This window comes from Emys orbicularis, chromosome 11, assembly GCF_028017835.1.
Source record: "Emys orbicularis isolate rEmyOrb1 chromosome 11, rEmyOrb1.hap1, whole genome shotgun sequence".
NCBI classification, from domain to species: domain Eukaryota; kingdom Metazoa; phylum Chordata; order Testudines; family Emydidae; genus Emys; species Emys orbicularis.
In genome coordinates this window covers 64,913,737-64,936,376 of record NC_088693.1, presented here as the reverse complement: position 1 = coordinate 64,936,376, position 22,640 = coordinate 64,913,737, and the positions used below count along the sequence as shown (strand labels likewise).

General features: G+C 45.0%; 1 protein-coding gene across 1 annotated transcript in view; it reads right to left on the bottom strand.

Moving 5' to 3' along the window:
* CPS1 (carbamoyl-phosphate synthase 1) overlaps positions 1–22,640 on the bottom strand; it is a 122,934-nt gene that overhangs the window by 77,802 nt on the left and 22,492 nt on the right. The window contains exons 6-14 of the mRNA XM_065412949.1: positions 21,226–21,318; positions 17,200–17,289; positions 14,853–14,981; positions 13,240–13,346; positions 11,313–11,454; positions 8,595–8,672; positions 7,109–7,207; positions 6,215–6,310; positions 192–381 (exon numbers count right to left, since the gene is read on the bottom strand). Of these exons, the coding sequence (XP_065269021.1) occupies positions 192–381; positions 6,215–6,310; positions 7,109–7,207; positions 8,595–8,672; positions 11,313–11,454; positions 13,240–13,346; positions 14,853–14,981; positions 17,200–17,289; positions 21,226–21,318 (1,024 nt within the window). The remainder of the gene's footprint in view (positions 1–191; positions 382–6,214; positions 6,311–7,108; positions 7,208–8,594; positions 8,673–11,312; positions 11,455–13,239; positions 13,347–14,852; positions 14,982–17,199; positions 17,290–21,225; positions 21,319–22,640) is intronic.

Sequence of the window (22,640 nt, the reverse complement as noted above, 5' to 3'; positions counted from 1 at the left end):
ATATTCAATAGGTACAATTAAATTAATACTTATATCTGTCCATTAGGCCAATATCTCTGCTTATAAACATTTGTAAGTGAATGAAATGTTCTGGCTGAGATTCCTATAGTTTTGATCAGGCAGAGCTAGATATAAAGGTGACGGATTTGGGGCTAGAGAGATTAATTCAGCTACAATTCCACAGTACTTACCGCAGTTGAGAGCTGTCTGGCCTCCCATGCCCAGAATTAACCCATCTGGCCTTTCTGCTTTGATGACCTCTGTGACAAACTGTGGGGTGATGGGGAGGAAGTAGACCGTGTCAGCCTGCTTTAAGCCAACCTCATTGGTCTGGACTGAGGCAATATTGGGGTTCATCAGGACAGTCTTCACATTTTCTTCCTGAGAAATGAAAATCAACATTAAAGTTTTAAAATGTACTGTATACTGAGAGGTAAACCCACAGAGATACTAGAAACACAACTATCAATGAAGATCTTAACAAGTGACTAGGTACCATGCCAGTAACTGAAAATAGAGTCTTATCTGGCTGAACAGCCCAACACCAGGTGTCTGATCACGGTACCTGAATATTTTTCAGTTCTTTGTACCTCCCCAGGACACTACAAGAAGGAACTTCCTGTACATGTTTCCAGACGTTCTTCCAAAGAGAGCGACAATGCAATAAGGTTCTGTTCTCGTTTGCACCACTGCAAATCTTTACAGTTGCTGGAATTACCACAGTGAGAACCCACATTGGCCCAGTGCCTCTTTCTGCACAACTAGAAACAGTTGACCAAAGTTCTTTATTATTATTTGTTTTACAGCAGTGCCTGGAGGCCCGAACCAAAACCGGGGCTCCGTTTTCCCTTGGAACATGCATCTAGCAAGAGAATCCTGCCCCAGCCAGCATCCAATCTAAACAGACCAGACAAAGAGGGGTAGAAAAGAAGCATTTTCATCCCCACGTTACAGATGGGGAACTGAGGCACAGAAAAGTTTAAGGGTGAAATCCTGGCTTCATTGACGAGGAGAGTTTTGCCACTGACATAAACAGGTCAGGCACCCAGGATGTTTGGGAGGCAGAGGTGGGAACTGAAACCAGATTTCCTGAGTTCCAGTCCAGTCCCTTTAGTACAAGATCACCCTTCCCCTTCCTCTGGAAACATTATAAGTAGGTAACAGAGAAGCCAACAGAGTTACAACAGTATCAACGAGAGCAGAATTCAGCCCAGTGCGTCTATAATACCTGTAGGCCAGAGGCGGGCTCAGAACATATCATGGCTGTAGAGAGAAGGTGTTACTGGGAAGCAGAGGGATCGTGGCCCTGAATTTTGATGGTCTGTAGTGGTAACACTGACTGACCTCTTATAAAAAATGACACCCAATATTGCAGGGGTGGCCAACCTGAGCTGGAGAAGGAGCCAGAATTTACCAATGTACATTGCCAAAGAGCCACAGTAATACGTCAGCAGCCCCCCATCAGCTCCACACCCCCCCCGCGCTCCCTCCCAGCGCCTCCCGCTCACCGGCAACCCCGCTGATCAGTGCCTCCCCCTCCCTACCCGCACCTCCCAATCAGCTGTTTTGTGGCGTGCAGGAGACTCTGGGGGGGAGGTGGGAGGAGCGAGGGCACGGCAGGCTCAGGGGAGGGGGCGGGAAAGGGTGGAGTGGGGGCAGGGCCTGTGGCAGAGCCAGGGGTTGAGCAGTGAGCACCCCCGACACATTGGAAAGTTGGCGCCTGTAGCTCCAGCCCCGGAGTCAGTGTCTATACAAGGAGCCGCATCTTAACTTCTGAAGAGCCGCATGCGGCTCCGCCACAGGTTGGCCACCCCTGCAATATAGCACACTAAAGGAAGGAGTCTGAATGGTCAGTTTTACAAGATTAGAGGTGAGGCGAATAAGGAAGAAGAGTGTGACCTTTACAGGACAAACTGGACACCATAATATAGAAAGCTATTGATCATAACAAAAGAAAATGGTCAAGGGCTTGGCATGTCAGGGTCAGCAACTCCTCAATGCAAGAGACAATTGCAATGGAATCAGGGCTGGTTCAGAAAATGCTGCCAGGGCTGTAGCCGTAGGAGTCCGCAGCAGTGCTAGTCCGATGTGTACTGCGCTTGCATACAGCTGAGTCAGTCTTGGGAAGGTGAGTACGAGCAGTTTCCTCCTGACTGAGAGCTCTAGGAGGAGAATAACTCCAGCCCCTGGAGAATCAAGATGTCTTCCCTTATTATACCGTCCTGGTAAGAGAAACCTCTGCTGGGCCCCCCACCCCTTCTGTTTAAAAGAAAACTCCACCCACTACTCTCCTAACTCTCTTCACCAGTTCCAGGCATGTTACTTAATCCCTTCTCCTTGCATATCCATTGCTTGCAGCCCAGAGGAGTCTGGGGCACATGGAGGGAGGAGGAGGTCACACTCTGAACCCTAGGACTTGCACATAGTAGCCCTATTCCAATGACTTTTGTAGGGGGCTCCAAGAGGTGTTTGAACTGCCTCATATATTATGACACCAGTGAGGACCAAGCCTATTTACCAGGTCACTTCCTGACATGCACCGGGAAGAACGTAATGTCAGGGATCCTTTCCTACTTGGGAGGGCCGAATACCTCTTAATTCAGCAATTTGAGAGGATGATTTGTAATAATACTAAATGCAACACTGGGACAGTTCAACCAAGAGGTCCTCTGATTAGCTTACCGGGGCAATCAATCTCTAGGGTCTCTGAGCTGAAAAAAACATGCTCTGATCCTCTGCCAGGAGCTAATGATCCAGTGATATTATGAAAGAAGAAAGAAAACCCCGCACTTTCTCTCAGACTGTGAGTAAAGATGCATCTGGGACACATCATCCAGGAAAAAGCAAATGCTGAGTAAAATACAACAACTAGAGTGGAATAATATGTCACTGCGCACTTACCATTCTGAAGCTTGTCAGAAAAGAAAACTGACATGGTCTCTGTGTCATTTCTCAAAATACACTGAATCGGCTTCTGACTGACTCAGCTGTATACTGAGAAACCGAGCTCAAGAAATTATAATTTGAAAATAATTATTTTAATTACTTTAGCACTTATCTCTGTCCACAAATGATCTGTGAACAGGTTAGCACTGGAATGTATATGGTTTTTATTCAAAATTACTTTGTGAACAAATATATGGCTTGGTTTCACACTGGGTCACCCAGAATATTCACTATTTGTGCATCATGACTGGTCAACTAAGTCACATGCTGCTGTTTTTTTTCTCTATGTGGATAACTGAAATTATATCTTCTAGGGCTGGCTAAAGAGTTTCCATTGAAACTTTTGCTTGATGGAAAATTGGGGGTTTGTTTAAAGAACATTTTTCAGAAAGCGTCAGCTTTCCTTGAAACTTTTGGGGTTTTTTTGTCGGAAAACCAAAAAGCAAAAGGAAAATGTTTGTTTTTTCACCAAACTGTGAAAATTATTCAATTTTGCAGTTTGGGTTTTTTTCCATCAAAAAAATCAAAAAAATTTCCATCAAAGAGTCAAAATTTCTCTGGAAACTTCCCCCCTCGTCCCCCTTATGTTGAAATTTTCCAAGGGAACCCCTTCCCCCCCATTTTCCAACCAGCTGTCATATCTATCTATTTCAGATCCCTCCTTTATACTCATCTGTGCCAGGGTATCTGCAAACCCAGCTGGCAATGACAAGGCCGCTCACTAATGCTCATGACTAAGGCCTATTGTGCTAAAATGTGCTTTTTTTTAATCGTATTGCATCCTCTCTCCTGATGGTTTGTTTTCCCTACCTGTCATTTTCTGTTGTGACAAACCTGTAAGCTCTTTTTAATAAGTGTTAGTACTGTACTTTGCACAATGGGCCCTGAAATCGGATTGCAGATCTTGGGTGTTACGGTGATACAAATAATAAATGAGTCTTCGCCATAAGAAGACAGGAGAGCTCTCTTTTTCTGAGTGTGTGATACCTGCACGCATTTAGAATTGTTTCAGTGAATCTACCACACAAATAGCAAAACGGGATTTTTTTAAACAGCCATTTCCAGCACATATGCACTCTCAAACATGTATAGGTGCTACTATTCCTGGCACACTTGCTTTCCATGCACATCCTTGCAAAGAAAAACTCACTCACCTGAATGTTTGTGAATAATGCCTCAATTCAGCAGCCCTTTCAGCTTAAAGTTAGACACGTGCTTAAGTGAATAGATGGATTTAAGTGCATGATTAAGTGCTTTACTGAACCGGGGCTAAAATGACTAGAAAGGGTTGCAAACAACAGCAATATGATTCAGAGTGTCTGGTAAGGCCGATTGTTACCGATTATTTCTCAAAAAAAAAAAATATTAATTAAAAGTTTGGCAAAGAAAAATCTTGAGCCTCACATTTTATGCTCTTGTTACCTGTCCCCATTTTTCTCCCACCTACGCGATCTAGCTGTCCCCTTGCAAGATGCTGACCAACTGCCTCATCTTCTGCATACTACTGTAAATCACACTGCCAGAGGCAAGGCCAGGGAGAGCACGTAGTTCCTCTAGTCTGGCTGATTAGCACCAAGATCAGGACAGCTGGCCGGTGGTACGGGGAAGAGAGAAAGGGTATTTTGGAAGGGCAAGCTGGCAAGATTTATTGCAAAAAAATATTTTTTGTTTCTGTTAGAACCATGAGAGAGGAGGACAGAGAAGAAGAAATAGGAGATGCCCTCCTTGAGAATTCAGACTGCTATCCATATGGCTCTAGGCCTCTCCTCTCCTGATTTGATATGCATTGCTTGAATATGTAGCCACTGTAGACTTAGAGCCAGCAGTGGCAATACATAGTGCAAACAAAGCACAGGAAATACATGTTTCACCACATTTGGAATTCAGTTCTCAGCTACACCAAGTTTAAACCCGATGCAGAGAATGTGAGTGTGTGTGTGTGTGTGTGTGTGTGTGTGTGTGTGTGTGAGTGAGAGAATGTTGGGGGGGAAGGTAGCCCTAAGCCACCTTTCCTTTCCCCTGAGCTTCGGCCAGCTATCTTCCCTTAGAGCAGCCTTGCAGCTGCTCTAAGTTACCCAGTCTGCAGCCAGCTGTGGTTGTGGCACAGTGCCATGAGCTTTCCCTTTGTACACCTCACGTGGAGCAGGTGATGGGGGCACAGGGCTGCAGAGCTGACTTTGCGCTACCCAGTGATGACCCTGCCTCAAGAGCAATCCTCAGCTGTCCCTTTAGGGTCACTTTTCAACAGCTTTGCTCTGAACAGTGTAAAGCTGCCAGAGCTCGGGCTGAGCTTTTACGCTGTAAACTAAAACACACGTAAGTACGTTCCCTCTAGTTGTGCGTACGAAACGCCCAACAAACATGTACCAGTCAGGATTCTGGTGATGTGTAAATTACTTGTGCAATTTAGGCACGTGGAGAAGTGCACAGACACTTTTTCTGACTCTTGAAAACGTGGTGCGATACGCGTTAGAAAGGAGACACCAACAGCTAGTGCCGACATGCCTGCTCATTAAGCTTATTGGGCGACATTCATCTCTGGAGTAACCCCTTTGACAGTGGAGTTGCCCCATGGATGAATATGGAACGTCTGGCTTTTAAAAAACTATTTTATCTCATTTATAATAAATAATAGCCGGTTGAGGAGAGCTGACTGGCTAGCGCACAAAGAAAATTCACAGGTATTTTCACCAGCAAACATAGCTTGTGCATGTCACTATTAATAGTGGGGTCATACCATTCATTTCCCCTCAGCATTTTGGTGACTGGCACTTTCTGTGTGAAAACATTCACGGAATCACAAACATTTCACTAATTTTAGAGCAGGTATTTATTCATCTGACAGTTCATTTCAAAAGTGAGTGCGTTAATTGCCATTCATTACTCTCCTGCTGATGAAGTTTTAGTCATCCAATCCGGGAACAGAAGCAACACCATGTGACAGAGTTCAGTGGTCAAAGGGACATAGTCAAAGAGAACAGATCTCAACAATACAAAGGCTGAAATTCAAAGTCAAGCTATTTCCATAAACTGCTTGCTGAATACTTATGAATAAAGTAACTCGGATCAGTTGGTCAATAATTCATAAACAGAAATAAAGGCTAAATTTACCAAATAATTTATTCTCCCCAAATAATTCAACCAGCTCTACTACTCAGTAATTTACATAAATCCGCAGCTTTCGACTAGGGTGGAATAAATGACCAGGTTAGCGGCAACAAGGGAAAGCAGATTAACTTCTGTTATTGTACTTGGAGCCTTCTCTTACCTTCATGGCCTTAACAGCCTGTGACCCAGAGTAATCAAATTCCCCCGCCTGACCAATCGACAGACCTCCAGATCCTAGGATGAGAACTTTGGAAACCTAAAAGTCAGCAATATCAAATGATTAGAATGATTTCCCAAAGGGTGCAAAAAGATGGGAGTTAAACTGGAGTGAAGGGAAACTGTGCAGTGTGGAATAGCCTTGAATCATGAAAAACTAGGTCAAAGAGAGAAGAAAAGCCAGCTTCAGAAAACCCGCAGCTGTCTGTCCAACTTTCCAAAAAAAGTTTTATTGAACCCATCTCATGCACAGGTGGGTAAAGAAATGGAGGCGACTGATGTTTTACACAAAATATACAGTAAACGTACTGATTGTTTAATTTATTTATAGACAGCCAGGCTTCACTTTGGCTTCCCACATCTCTGTGTTGTATTTTTTATTCAAAGACCAACTGCATTCTGAAGGCACAATTCGCTGTGCAACTCGGCTCATGCTAAGAATTCCAAACTTATTTTCAAGCAACACAGCTTCAGCTTTAAGCTGTCAACCAAATTTCATAGCTGGATACGACTGCATGAGGTGCCAGGAAATATAGAGATCACCATAACAAGCATAGATTCTGCTCTGGAGAACATACAAAAACATAGCCACAAACCTCCGTGTCTCAAAACTTCCTCGAAGGAACAGAGAGTTAATAAAATAATGAGAGAGAGAGAGAGAGTAATCCAGTGGTTATAATGAGAATAAATGAAATCCTAATGTAGCTTTTGTAAGGGAGTCCTGTACTTCAGTTTCACAGGTAATTTTTTATGCTCTGCATTCTCTCCATCTGATTCAATACTAGTTACAGCTGGTGTATGATTGATAGCTAAAAATAAAGAACATTAATATACTGACCTCAAGCCTAGAAGCTACAGTTGTGGCCTTGGGCAGCACTGAGGCAACTGTTGTACCTTTTCCCTTCTTGATCAGCGAAATGAACGAATCGAATAGGAACTGGTAAAGGCAAACACATGTATATTAGCGCCCAACCAGGACTAAATAAATACGAATGAAAGACAGAAAAACCAGGCCTGCCGTGGGTCAATCCACTGCTACTGCAAATCAGCATAGCGCCATTGACTTCAGATGACTTTGACTTACACCAACCAAGAATCTGGCCCCATATTTCTAATTTCCATAATGATCTTTGGCGTAATGCCGTATTCAAGGAAGCAAGCTGGTATCAGGGAGGAGACTAGGGAGAGAAAGCCTATAGAACCCATTAATTCACTCACACCCATACTTTACTTGTACATGGGTGATAACACATACAAGGGAAGAATGAATGTTAAAAGTTAGAAATCCGAATATTGTACTCTTAACCGGATCAGTGGAGCTAAGCAGATTTACTCCAGCTGTGGATCTGATATGGCAGAGTGCAGCTTCAGGGACGCATTCAATCTATCAGCATATGCAGTACACTACAGTAGTCATAGACTGGACCTGCACAAGGGGTTACAAGGACAATTCTGGGGTGGTTTTCAGTTCTTCTCGATTCACGGATCACTCAGAGAGGTAAGAAACTTTTTACCGAGAGATTCACTTATAGATCTAATCAACAATATCAAATTACAATTAAAATCAAATCACTTCCAACTACTTCTGCTTCCTTTCCCAAGAAATACTCAATAATGGATTTATGTTCAGACATGCCCTCTCCTTGCATCACCGCCTGCTACTGCTGCTTTGGCATTCACTGAGACTACACAACCAGTTGCTATCGGAATTTGCATGAAGTCACAGATGGGGGATTAAAATTTCATTTCAGTGAGGAGAACAAGAGAGAGTGAGTGTGAATCCATTTATAGAACTCTACAGTTACAAAATATGAAAGTGGAACTAAAATGTATTAGAAAGTTAATGAGGTTTGTTTAAAAAAAGCATCTGGGTTTCTTTTTTTTTTTAATAAAATAGAAAATTTTCTTTAACAACCATCTCGGGTAAAAGGAGTATGGGTCCCGTCCTGCAAAGATTTAAGCCCATGAGTAACTTTCTGCACATGAGTAATCCCATCAATGTGAATGAAGTCATTCAAGGACCCAAAGAACATGAGATTGATTTCTGCTACTCGTGTAAATGGAGTCACTCGAGAGCCTGACCCAAAGCCTACTGAAGGCAATGGAAGTCTTTCCACTGATTTCAATTAGCTTTGAATCAGACCAAATGCAGGCAAGTCTATGCGGGACGGGGATCTTGGTTAGGGTCCTGACATTTCTGAAAACAGGCCCTAAGAATGTCACTGCATCAAGATTTTCAGGGCTCCTCCATTAGCTGCTCTATACTCTACACGCATTCCTTCAGCCACCCCCAAAGCAAACCTGAATCAATCTCTGTACAGTACCTCTGTGTCTGTTGGCCCCGCACTGGCCTCCGGGTTAAACTGTGCTGCAAAAATTGGTTTGGTCTCGTGCATAATTCCCTGCAGAGATAAAAGAGTTTGCCTTAGACAACATCCTGGTAATGAGGGGGATAGAGGAAGGCTACTGCTTGCAACCCTGTAGGCATTGAAGGGCAAGGGACCGGTATGCTTTTTGGGGCCTTTGAGTTGAAACTTGTTTCATTCCAGGTCTTCACAGAGTGTTTTATCCATTAAAGCATTGAGCCATTCACCTTTTACCGGCAATACAGTACCCATGTAACCTACTGGATTGTGCACTGCTGAATAGCGAATGCTTTGAACAGCGCTATTGATTGCCAAGCACTTACTAGAGAAGATATGCTAGTCTCCTTCCAGATGCAACATTGGAGCAGGTGGTGGAGGGGGGGGTATACATTGGAACAGGCTGGGAGGAGTGGACACACAGCAGTAAAAGGTCACCCTGGAGAGGGCTGAAGTAGAATGACTGCTTCTACTGCTCTGATTTCATATCAGTGCTGCTGAAAACACTGGGCCAAATACATCCCTGCTCTAACTCCACCGACGTTGGTAGTTTCATTATTCTAGGGATAGACATGGCATAGTGTCTTTAATTCAACATCATGAGGCAAATTATGGATGCTGCAGCAGCAGGCACAGGTTGTGTCTTCCCAAGGCCACTGTCAGGAGATGACAAGTGGGAACACTCTGCCAGGCCAAGGAGAGCTGGAGAGTTGCCTGAGCTGGGTTTTCAGCAGCTGCTGGCAGTTCCAAGCAAGCTGCAGCAGGAGGCACCAGACCTCTCTCATGAATGGCATGACACAGGCTGCAGCTTGGCCCTGGGACAACGAATGAGAGAGGCCTGAAGGAGTCATTGCTGCATCATGAGAAGGTGACCGTGTCAGGTGGAAGATGAGAAGCCCTGGACTCCAAGAGGGCCCACTGCAGGCTCCACCTCCACTCCCCTGAGGAAGGGCCAAAGTAGGTCTCAGCGTAGGTGTGCTGGGTAGGAGCAGGGATGAGCGATGTGGTTGAGAGCGGAGGGAGACAACGGGAGAGAGCATGGGATGGTGATGGGGGTGGAGACGAGAGATGGGCTGTTGGCCGGGGGCCTTCATACAGCTACTATAAAGTGAAGAATTCACAATTAGTTAATTATTGTGCAAGCTATGCCCTACTTCTGGTCACAGAATACCATGAGCTGGCTACAGTTTCCCTTAATGTATTAGTTATTTTTATTTATTCTACATATATCATTTCCAAATTTTTACTCCATGGCTTGATTATCAATATTTGGTATCTGCATTGGTTTGCTCAGCTGGGACTGGCCAGATCGGTCACACGGTATCATTTCTCTTCTCTGAATAGAAGAGAACACAACTTACATGTGTGGTTATCAAATTCAGTTTCTGTGAATGTTTTCAGAATGTGGGATAACATAGTATGGCTCTTCGTCCCCCTCTAGTGGCTACACCATGTATAGCCGTTTATGAGTCTGCTACTCCCTCCAGCATAACAGACCTGGTCCTTTAGATCAAGCAATAAAGTCTCATGTTTTTTAGATGCAGAAGCTGTAAGTTCACCCCCCACAGATGACCCAGCCCGTGACATCATTCTTGCTCATCTTACTCTGAATTTTGCTTTCCACAAACATTTTTGCCAGCCAACTGCTCCAATCTTCATATAAAGTGAACACAAAACGGGGTGTGTGAATGAGACCAAAGCTAACTAATTTCAACATTGAAACAAACAGTGGTGGGAATTCCTCCCCCCCCCCCCCCCCCCACTATTTGTCCAGCTCTACTCAGAACTGTAGCCAACACCAGCTGGCAAACAAACTTCTGCTAAATGTATCTTCCAGAAAAGTATTTTGAATACACACTAGTACAATACAGCAATTTCCAACCTGCCAAGTTTGATGTGGGCTGGGAGCGAAGAGCTAATACAAGGTATCCACCCACAGGAATTTTTTTCCCAAACAGCTACTCTTAAGCAGCATTTCTATGAGTCTCAAGGATAACTCAGGCTTACAGAAGGCAGCCTTGGTTAGTGGATAGGGCTGGGATGCAGGAGGCCTGGTTCCTATTTCTGTTTGTCCACAGACTCACTGTGTGACCCAGGACAAGTCATTTCTCTCTGTGCCACTGCTTCCCCTCCCACCCTTTGTCTATTAAAGCTGTAAGCTCGTTGGGGGCTGAGATTGTGTCTGTACAGCACACTGGAGCTCTCGTGAGGGTTCCGGTGGCGTCACTGTGATACGAACAACAATATGGCAATGTGGGTTTAGCAGTCTTGAGAGTGGGTGATTTCCAATAAAGGCACAGAAATCATCCTCGGTGGGAGGGGGTGGGGGGAGGGAGGCATTTCTTCCAAGAGCTTCCAAGAGCTGTTTGTTATCAGCTCCTCTAGAGGTGGCAAGGGGTCATTGTGCTGATTCTGCAGCTTGCTTAGCTGACCAAGTGGTCACCCGCAGGTCACAGTAACCCGATTCGGCTGACAAAGCAGTGCCACCAAATAAAGGTAACTATCAGATAATGAAACAGAGAGAAAAGATTTCTTAGGGAACAACTGGCCATGATGGATAACCCGCAATGCTGTTCCTGCAGATAAAGCAGGCTTGAGTGAGGCATGTGAGTGAAATAAATGACCGTCTTCCCCGACTCACCCATTGCCTGAGCAGGTATCTGGAGAGAATGTGTTTACCTCATTTGTTTGATCATTGACATTCACAAAAAGAGGTTTCCAGCCAGCAGGAAGGGTGTTGCTGTCAAGTGCATAGCCATGGTTCTGTGCTGTAATGAAAGCTTGTCCGTTCAACAGGTTCATAACCGGCTGATTCTGACCTCTGAGAAAAGAGAGGGGGAAAGGACAGAGACAGAGAGGTTGGTGATGGAAGCAGGGCCACCGAGAGTGGGTTCGGGCCCCAGTGAAAAAAAATTTTCGGACCCCCAAGCAGGGCGGACCGGCTAAACAGGGCCGACGAGGGGGAGGAAGCCGGGCCCCCTTCCAGACCGCCGGGCCCCGGTAATTTGTACCGGCTTCCCCCCCCTCTTCGGCCCTGGATGGAGGGAATCAAGGGCAAGAGGAGAATATCACAGTAATGCAAGGCAGTTAGCAAAAGCAAAGTACTGACCATTCTAATTACTCACCTGAAGAATGACCAAAGTCACAGATATTTTATCTCCCCAACACAAATTAATTTAGAAGGTCTGGCTAGGGGAGGGTGTTACAGCTACTCAATACCAGCTATTCGATTTCTATAGTCAGTATCACAACCACAATGATAAAGAAATCAAATTCAAACCGTGATATTCTTTAGCAGGATTGGACCAACTAATACAGTAGTTCTCAAACTTTTGTACTGGTGACCCCTTCCATATACCAAGCCTCTGAGTGTGACCCCCCCCTTATCAATTAAAAACACTTTCTTATATATTTAATACCATTGTAAATGCTGGATGCAAAGCGGGGTTTGGGGTGGAGGCTGACAGCTCGTGACCCCCCATGTAATAACCTCGTGACCCCCTGAGGGGTCCTGACCCCTAGTTTGAGAACCCCTGAACTAATACAAACGCTTTCTAACCTTCCTTGAAATGAACAATTTATTTAGGGGAACAAGGTCAATTGCTGGAATGAATAAATAAAGTTACTGCTATCCAGGTTCTGATGGAGTCATATCAGCGTGCAGGCTAAGAGAGAGGCCTGCTGAAAAGTATGGTGCAGATAGTGCACGGAAGACAGTATCCAAAGGAGCATCGTTACTTACAACAAGCCGAATGTATCTGTCAATGGTAAAATCTCCTCATCTGTCTAGAGTCACATTTGTAATCTGAGCAATACACTGAGCAGAGATATCCGATTGCAGCTGCAATCAACTTCCAGCAGGAGCAGCAATGGAGGATGTACCAATGTTATCTTTGAAGGTCGTCATACCTGCTCCAGTTCTGATCTCTTGGGCACACAATGCCCAGTGTAAAAGTGCCACGGTTGGGCCGCTGTATGTAAATTCACGGTTTCTCCTAGTGAGTTATTTAGCAGGGAGGATTAAAGCAGTATCCTTTGGACCTGAACTACAAAGATGGAAGGGAATCTGGTGGAGATGTTAATTAGTGGCCAGCAGCGGGCATAGTGCACAAATGAACACTGCTGGCTGCTCACCGTGCTTGACCCAGGGAGAAAGATGTGCATTCTGCATCCATGGCGTTCACTCTACCCTTTAGGCCATGTTGTGACATGACCTATGGGAAGAGGGGACAGATATGCAGCAGCATGTGCAGGTCCCCAACTCATCTGGCATCCTGGGGAGGGCCGGCTCCAGGCACCAGCTTGCCAAGCAGGTGCTTGGGGCGGCCATTCTGGAGAGGGGCGGCATGTCCAGCTATTCGGCGGCAATTCGGCGGACGGTCCCTCACTCCCGCTTGGAGCGAAGGACCTCCCGCCGAATTGCCGCCGCAGATCGCGATCGTGGCTTTTTTTTTTTTTTTTTTTCCACCGCTTGGGGCGGCAAAAACCCTGGAGCCGGCCCTGATCCTGGGCATTGGAGGGGGGGAGGCAAAATGTTGATGTATTGAGTTCTTTGAAGTCCTGAGGGCATGTGTTCAGATTCTGTAAGGCACCAGCGTCATCATACCTGTTGGCCATGGGCATCTTGTAGGATGTAGCTCCAGCTGCTATTCCAGTTATCAGATTCCCCATGCTGACTCCAAACAACGGCTCCTTGCGATCGCTCTTCAAGACCTAGGTGGAAATAATTTTCATTAACCCGACCGTGAGATCCATGGGAACAGTGAATCTCCAAGTTCAGCAATAACGCAAACTAGTGCACATTCTTTATGCATTTAAATGCAATGTTTTCAATTAGGATTTAATTTGTCTTGACAGCTTCCATACAAAAATGAGCTAGTCCCTTTGCTGCCAGGGTAGTGTTTCTTATACACTACTAATGCCCAGGAGGAAATTCAGGGTGCCCAGCACACATGCATAGCTAGGGGCCAATGCTCCGCCCACCATCACTTCCCTCCTCCAGGTGTTTCAAGGTCAGTCCATACAGTGGAACTGGTGTGGTTCTGCTGGGCAAGAGCTAGGGAGGCCACTCAGTGACTGTCTTTGTTCAGTGCTCAGCACGGCTCACAGAAGTGTCCTGTGGGGCAGGGCGGGGCTGATGGGAGAACAAATTGAACTCATTGCAATATGTGGGGGTCAGGAAGGAACTTCCCCCTGGTCAAAGTGGTAGTGACCTTGGAGGTTTCTTGCCTTCATTTGCAGCATGTGGTGTGGGCCACTTGCAAGAGTACGTGGGTATATCTGACAATCATTTCCCTGACGTTATGGGGGCCTTGGGCAGTGGAGCACTTTGATCCCTCCTATTCTCTGGCTGTGGTGCAAAACAGTCTACTCTCCTGTGGGCTGTTCTACCATAGTCTAATTCCAGTTGTTGGGTTTAGCGCAGGGGTGTGGGGTGCTGTTGGTGGCCTGTGACATACAGGAGGTCAAACTAGATGATCTGGTGGTCCCTTCTAACCTTACACTCTATGACTACGGGTGGTGGATGCATGACTCTGCAGATCTGCTGAGATTGCTCCCTGAGAAGCAAGGGCACATGCCCCCAGAAGCAACCACAGTCTCAGGGCAGGGGAAGCTACAGCCAAGCAGAAGCTCTGCGGTCTCTCTACAGCCTGTACAGGTGTGATCCCTTCTCTCCTTTGCTCCAAAGGAAAACCCCAGCTTCCAGAGCCATGACTCAGGCTGCTTTCCAGGGCTGGGCCATAGGGAATGAGCAGTGGCATCGCACATCACTGGAACTGAGAAGCACCAGCCATCTGTAAGTTATATAATTTAGAAGAGACGGGCATATTTCCCAGGACAACCATACTGCTCCGTAACATGCACGTTTGCCTTGCTTGACTTCGACACAGATCTGCACTGACTCATTAGCGTGTGCCGCGAGACACCACCAGTACGATGGTGATATTAATGGTGATTCTTCTTCAGCGCCCATAACTGTGCTAAAGGCTTTACAACCCTATGACTAGGCAGATCCTTGTCCCAGAGCTAACAGTCTAACTAGACACAAGACAGGGATATATCCTACTAACAAAATGACCGAAGTGAACTTGGGCACACGACTCGTTAGCTCCATGATCATTCATTTTTCAAATACACGATCTGACCAGAAAAGACTGAGTCCGCTTAAAGGAACCATCAGGTCATCACCGGCAAGCGACCCCAGTGCACACACTGTACCTTCTTAAGATTCTGGATCAGCTCCTGTGCCTGCATTGGATCCCCAGGGCCGCCGGAAAGAAAAAGCCCATCATACTCCATCCTGGTGAAATCATGATTCCATGGGACCAAATGCACCTCCGCGCCTCGCTGGCAGAGAAGCAAAAGAGGGAGGAGGAAAATGCTTTAAGTCAACTTAGCCTCTTAGTTCATTCTAACTGCTCCCTTAAGGCCCAGCAGACATATTCCACCAAAACCAGCCCTGAATGCCAATATGTAGACTCTCTTTGGTAAATCTCTATTTTAGGGATGTATTTAACAATGTAACAAGCCCGTGGCCACCTAGGACTTCATAGTTGTCACTGAGCTGTTCACCACGACATTAAAGTCTTCACAGTGACAGCACGAATAGCCCATGAAACCTATTAACCTAAAAGCACAGCGTACTAGCTCTTTACTGAAAGGAGGCAGGTTAGCCCGGATTCAGTAGAGATAGGCTTGGCAAAATTCAGGTTTGTAATCATTGTGATGGATAGTATAGATGTTTATTTTTAAGCATTTTTTTATTTTTATCAATTTAACGTTTCACATTTGCAGGAATTATGTGAGGTTCGGGCAATGGGGAGGAATCAGACAATTATTTAATGATGGTAGATGCTGAGATTCAAAAGGATAATGTTTTGTAACGGTTCAAACACAAATGGTCAACATCACATGTCAACATAGACAAAGTAAACATCCTTAAAACCAAACCCTAATAAGTTCTCAAGCTGCATTTCTCTTCCTTTGCCTAGCTGGAGATGTCGATTGTTATCTCTGGAAATCTTTTTTGTCAGTTTGTGTACGTATGGTGAAATAGACATTTACTGATGTTTACTGATAAAAATCTAATCCTAGCAAGACTAAGTAAGTAACTTGGGCACAGATCCTCAAAGGTATTTAGGTGCCTAACTCCCACTGAGGTCTCATTAAGGATCTGGTCCTTAGGCAAAGGCTTCACTTTATGTCTGTGAATAGTCCCATTGACTTTTCTTGGCTCCCAGGCGACGGACCTACACTGGAGCTTCAAGTGAAGCACATGTTTAGTGTTTTGTTGAATTGCGATCAAAGTTACTTGCCCAAGGCTACCCAGCGTGCAAGTGGCAATACCAGGAATAAAACCCAGGAGTCTTGTCGTTAGGGTGACCAGACAGCAAGTGTGAAAAATCGGGACAAGGGGTGAGGGGTAATAGGAGCCTATATAAGAAAAAGACCCCAAAATCAGGACTGTCCCTATAAAATCGGGACATCCGGTCACCCTACTTGTTGTACAGTTTTCTGTTTTAACTGCTCAGCCACATTCCTTCCGTTAATACTAGTTCAATGGACTTCTCTTCGACCACACATAGGTGGTGCATGTCATCCAGAGAAAACAGTGCAAGGATCTGTTACAATTCGATCTTGGATTTGTGCTGCTTAGGCAACTCTAGATGGCTTTTGCTGGGCTGACTTTCCCTAGTGCCACACTGCTAAACCCTTTTCCATTGGAAATGCTCCCTCCTCCTCTCCTTAGCTTCACCGACCTCTTGCTACACCCTCTGTGAAGTTCAAACGGTTTCCTTTGGCCCAATCATTTAAAATGGGGGAAACAGTCATGTCTATCAGACTATCAAATATTAGGTGCAAGCTGTAACCAAAAATGGCTGCATGATGCAACGCAAAGCATGCTTTCTGTTACAGCCTTAATGTTTGCATTAGCAGAGAATACTTTTGGACATCAGGAACCCCAGTTCCCTCAGAGAATGGAAGGCCACCATCTTACTGCCTTCTCCTGAGAAACAAGACAAAGGGCTAGTATGGCATAAAGGCCGATATCTCAATTATGAGAAAGCCTTCCAGGAAAAAAAGTATTAGTGCCGAGTTTCCTGCTTTAAATCATTTTTTGCAATGCAGGGCTGATTCTTCCTTGGTTGCTATTAGGCAGGTAGCGACATATCCCTTGCAGTCTCCTCAGCTCACACGTGAGTCCCTCAATGAAACCATCTCAGTCTCCTGCCAATAGATCTTCTCATGGAATTCACACACAGTGGCTGCCTTATGGCTATTCTTCACCATCAGGTTAGCTTTAGGGACCATCTATAAAGTTCAAAGCATGACTCACCCCACTGGGAATCATCTAACATGGGTTGCACTTATAATGAAATGAAAACATTCAGGTGGAGGGCAGTGGGTGGGATGGAGCCCTACCAATTTTTCGAATAGAAGGTTCAGTAAGAATGAGTAGCATGCTCCCTGGAACAGATACAGCTAAACTATCAGCCTGTCTTGTACTAAAGCAATGCTGCAAAAGAAGCTCCCTGGAGGAGAAAGATACAGAACACTGACTTACCTTTACTAGCAAACGGATAGCATTGTTCTTTAACCCACAGTCCACAGCTACAACTTTAATTGGATTCCCTTTGCCATACACCTTGACTTCCTATTGACAGGTTTAGAAAAAAGATAGACAATTACTGTACGTGACAAACCACAAGCCATAAACGCAGTGAGGGTGTTTTGCACACAGGGTGGTAGCAGATTGATTGTTCGCTGCCAGGAAGTGACTGGCACTTACCAGTCAATTTACAAGGAAATCTCAGGAAGTGCCAAAGAGGTTAATTTTTTTTTACGAAAGGCAAAAACAAGTGCAATGCTTTTTCATATACTGTTCGTTACAGTCATAACAATGATCCCTAAGAAACTGGCTGTCTCCATAGTTAATGACTAGCTTTTCTGTGTTTCACCTCATTAACGGAAAGTAGCAACTCAATTCTCAAGAGCTGTGGCTTAGATGTAGCACCACAGAGAGACAGTGATAGATACCTTGGGCCAGGTCCTCAGTTGGTGTGAACTGGAGTCACTCCACTGACTTTAATAAACCAAGGCCAATTTACACCTGCTCAGGATCTGGCCCATTATGCTTTCGATGTCGCTTTGATTCTCCACTTGCAATACGGCTGGGATGTAACAGAATGAATCTCTATGTTACATCTACACAATACAGAATCACCACAATATCAGTATAATTTGCCATACCAGTACAGACCAATAGCCCATCTAGACTGTCACTGAGAGTGGCCCATGTTTATACGATATGGATGGTTTTATGTTTTTTCCAATGCCTTTCCTGCAAGACACTTTCCCATCTGCTGTCATTTTGCCCCTTTCTTCACATTATCCTAATGTAGTGCGTTGTTTTGATAAGCTGGAGGATTCCATAATGTAGGCAATAGCATGGCCTTCTCTATGGCGGTTCTGCTCATAAGCATGGTGTGTGACCGATTGCTATGTTTGAAGAAGGAGTTCCCCTAATGGAGTGACCATTATAGGATAGTAAAACGGGTAGGGATTAGCCTTCCTCTACAGCACTGAACAGAGATAATCTATTGGGATGTGTCTACTGATTTATATATCGCACCATCTGGTGGGAACATACCCCACAATGCATTCCCTGAGTCTGCAGAGCATTGGTGCATCTAGGTCCTCTCCATCTTCTTCCAAGTTTCTAATACTATTTGTCATGCCTGTGTTCTGGTTTGCAAAGGGGTTATCTGTCTGTTACAATCTTTGGTACATTATCTTATAATAAAGGAGTGGTTTAATTTAACTTAGGAAACTGCAGAACCATATTTATGCAAAGCAATGTTGGTTTGGGTTTTTACAGCTCTTCTACCTATACAGACATTGCTGTATATGCTTGTTCGAACAAGTTAATAAGGTAGGTTGGGACTTTCGAAAGTGCCAAAGGTAGTTAGGTACCAAACTCATATTGAAAGTCAATGAGCACTGGGTGCCAAACTCCCTTAAGTGCTTTTGAAAAATTTCAACCACATTTTTAAATAGGCTTCCGGAGGGCTTTTGGCTCCTTGCAGCTCACATATACAGGGATCTATGCAACATTCATGATGCAAACGCTTCACTGGTGGTGACTTTCTTTGGTTGTTCTAATCCTCATACAATTAATTACAGAGCAAAGCTGCCCTGAGTTATTTGGACTAGAAAAGGGCCTGAACAAAAAGCTCTCATCTGAGCTAAATCTTGCAGAAATTCAGATCCAGATTTGAAATGTGTAATTCAGAACAATCTGTGATACAGGTCGCTAATAAAACCCCAAACCCTTAGTTTTTGAGGTTGGATTCTTGGCTTGCAGGTACCATAACCTTGCAGCATTAATGATTTTACTCTGTCCAATTGATTAGATTCTTGTGGACATAAATGACTTGACCTTCTCAAATGGTTAAACAGTTCATCTGCTCTGGGCATCTGAAAATAACATACTCAAATTAACAGCATAATAATCTCTACAGAAACTGCCTGCAAAAGGCAGCCAAAGTCTACAAGGCTGGCCTATATAAAAACCTTCAGTAAACAGAGCTATCTCACTAGCATAAAAAGAAAAAAAAATCACTTCTAATGTACCACTGATAAGAAAACTTCTGGTCTTACTGCATTCTGATTTACATGAAAATAGCTGTTTGCTAGCAAATAGATTATCATGTCCAGTAATTACCACCATTGAAGAGTTTAGCTAATTGTCAGCTTTATTTGTGAAGTTGCTTTTTAAGCCTATAAAATGAAGTTATAAACATAATGAGACCACAGAAGCTCTGTTAATCTTTTTATATCTCTTTTATGGATGGTATTTCCAGTATCTCTATAGTAATTCTGCCATTACCAAGAGAGTCAAGAGGAGGAAATAACAGAGAGGGGTTTTATTATAATGTTTCGATCAGCTGACGGCAGATGGACATTCGCATGTACGGAACTGTCAAGTTTCATTCCAAAAATATACAGTGTCATTGGTGGAAAAGTGTACAGTGCCTGATCTGAGGGACTCGGCGATTTCATGAGATTCCCCAGGGAAACATGCATGAACCTGTCATTGTATGCCACAATAAGGGGCTCTTCAGAAACGGAAGAGAGCATTGACCTATCAGCCTTCCTCACTGCCATCAGGGGCATAGATAGAATTAGCACTCAGCCCCCCCCAAATCTGTGTGAATGCAGAAGCCAGTATCTGCGTGGTTGTGGATCGGGAACTCCTGGCTAAATAACAGGTGGCTCTCAGCCCATCTGTTGAATGCTATGGCCAGCAGGGAGCAGAGTAGCCCAGCGGGCCATGCCGCTGCCTATGCCCAGCACTGGAAATGTTTCCCAGCCCCAGACTACTTTGCCAAGAGCCAGGTCCCATGCAGGCTCCACCTGGCCCGCCTGAGCCAGCTTAACCTGTGCTTCCCATGGGGCAGTGGGGATCACCCCCTCTTCACTGGCCAGTCCAGCCCCCAGGCTCCCTGCACTCAAATCCCTTCTGTGCACCCAGTTATCTACCCCTACAATCAAGTATTCAAACAGATGCAATAGAATAGACAATAATGTATAATATAACAATATGCAATGCAAATGATTTGCTGTGATGTCAAACCTCTTGTCATTGCCTGTCTACCCTAAGCTGGGGCCCACCCAAATTTCTACTCTTAGCTTTGCCACTGACTGCTACCCTTTCAGCCCTGTGCAGATTGACTCAGGCACTGTCCTCACTACAGCTACATCAGAGTCAAGGGACCCATTCCAAAAACATTGCCCCTTGACTGGGTTATAAGTATAACACAGTTCAAAATTGTAGTGCAGACATGACATCAATGCGTGCCTGTTCTGGTTTAACAGCCTATCCTTGTTACGATGGAACATGGTTTGCAGACCCCCATAACACGGTTACAATCTGTGTTCCGTTACTGGTCTATATGCTACCTAGAACAGTAGTATGTAGCTATGGTTAATACCTACCCTGGGGGCGGGGGGGAGAATCCCTGCCCAGTACAAAAAGGCTGACTTCTACAACCAAACTAGCAAAAACTGTGCTGGAAGAGAGTGATCAAACAGGATTGTGAGTTTTCTGGGATTTCCAACTTTTCACTGACATTTCTTTAAGGGAAACCACATTTTCCACCAGCTGAAAATTTTTCTCACTGTGTGAAAATCGCCCCCATGCATCATGGCGATACCTACCACCTAGTACCACTTGGTCTCGCCCTTCTCTTAGTCCCCTATCTGGTGTTGCCAGTTCCTAGGCTAACTGTTTAGACCATTCCTACTCAACACAGTACTCCTTCTAATGCCACCTGGCCCCAGCTCCAAGCAGAGGACTAAAGGGGTGCTCTTTCTGCAGTCATTAATGGGTAATCCTCAAAAGCTTTGGAGCATGGTACAGTTTGCAAAAGCACTTAAAGGTCTCCAGATTGCATAGTCAAGTGACAATGATTTATCGATGAACGTGCAGTGTTTACTATGATAAGGAAAAAGGAAACTCTCTAGGGCAAACGGGGAGGAGTTTTATTACTCAAGTGTACAGCACCCACATTGGAGAGAGAATTCTCACCTTGGTTGAAACATCTGCAATCAGGTTCTGCTTATTTGGATCTACAAACTCCACAGGCTGACCTTCAAATTCAATCTTCCCCAGGACTGTGCCCTGTGGAAGAAGGCAGTAGACAGCTAAGTGTGAGCAAAGAAGAAGTTGCAAACAGTGGTGCAGGTACTGACAGACAAAACTCCGTAGGAAGTAGAACAGCTGCTCCAAGACTTTAGTTTAACATTACAACCACTTCAGGCATCTTCAGAAGTTTGCTAGCCCTCACCAGTATCAAAAGCGGTTTAAACACCCTATATTTTGGGGGAGGCAAAGCAGGCAATAAAATCAGTGGATATGGGGCTAGGTCAGCTGTCTAGGAGTAGCAAAATGGAGTGCTACTCAGGGGAGATCAGAATTCAGCTCTCAAGATGGCAGGCTTGTGGGTCTGGGAGCACTCCCAAAGCCAGCATGCACCTTAAATGTTTTCCCCGTGTGCTGTCTTCTGCCAACCACTCTGGTTGACTGCAGGAGCAACTCTGGTGTCATGCACAGGGAGTTGCATCCTCTCTTCTCAGCGGAGGCATGGCTGGACTTTTCAGCATGGGAGGAGGAAAGTGAAAGGGAGCGAGGGGGTGTTTTCATATCCCTTCCTCAAACTCCTATGATAAAGCATGGTACCTTTACATTCTGTAGCCCCACACTAATGTGCGCAATGGGACTACACACTGGCTTCAAAGGTACTCCTGTGCACAGCTGGACCAGGGCCAGGCCACACACTGTAGTACCTGAGACATTGCAGTCATTTCCCTATTCTTAGAGCAAGAAGGAACTCCAGTCTCGTGGACACCTGTGTGTGCAAACTGTGCGTAAGTGACAATGGCAGGCACTGGAAGGGCTAGAAGCTGCTACCTTTACTCATACCACCTAGCATCGTACACCACACGTAGCCACAGTGGGACAGGGACAGCCCCATGTGAGTAGGGGTGGCGGAGTCTGTCTCCCAGGTCTTCATTTCAGGTAAAATGACATTAACAAACTCTTTGCTAAGTTGCCCTCTTTCTGGGACTTTGAGGAGACTTCTCTTTCCCTTCTCACATTTGCTGATTTGGTGAAGTTTATATGGGGGCAGAAGTTGAAAAGGCCTGTGTGACCTTCAAGAGACAGCCATTTGGGAGCTCTGAAAATTGCTAAGCACTGCCTTGCAACCCTGGGAAAGCTGATTACAACAACCCCCCCACACACACACACACACACTCACAGTGTCTTACCTTGACACTGGATTACTTAATGAAACGGTGCCCCGTGTTTACTGTTCATTTATGCATTCATCATGGTGAACCCTCTTCTCATCTCCCATTGATAAACATACACGGAGTGAAATATTAAGCTAGTTTTTCAACCTGACTAAGATTAGTGGGAGAAAAGGTGACATGATGCATTTT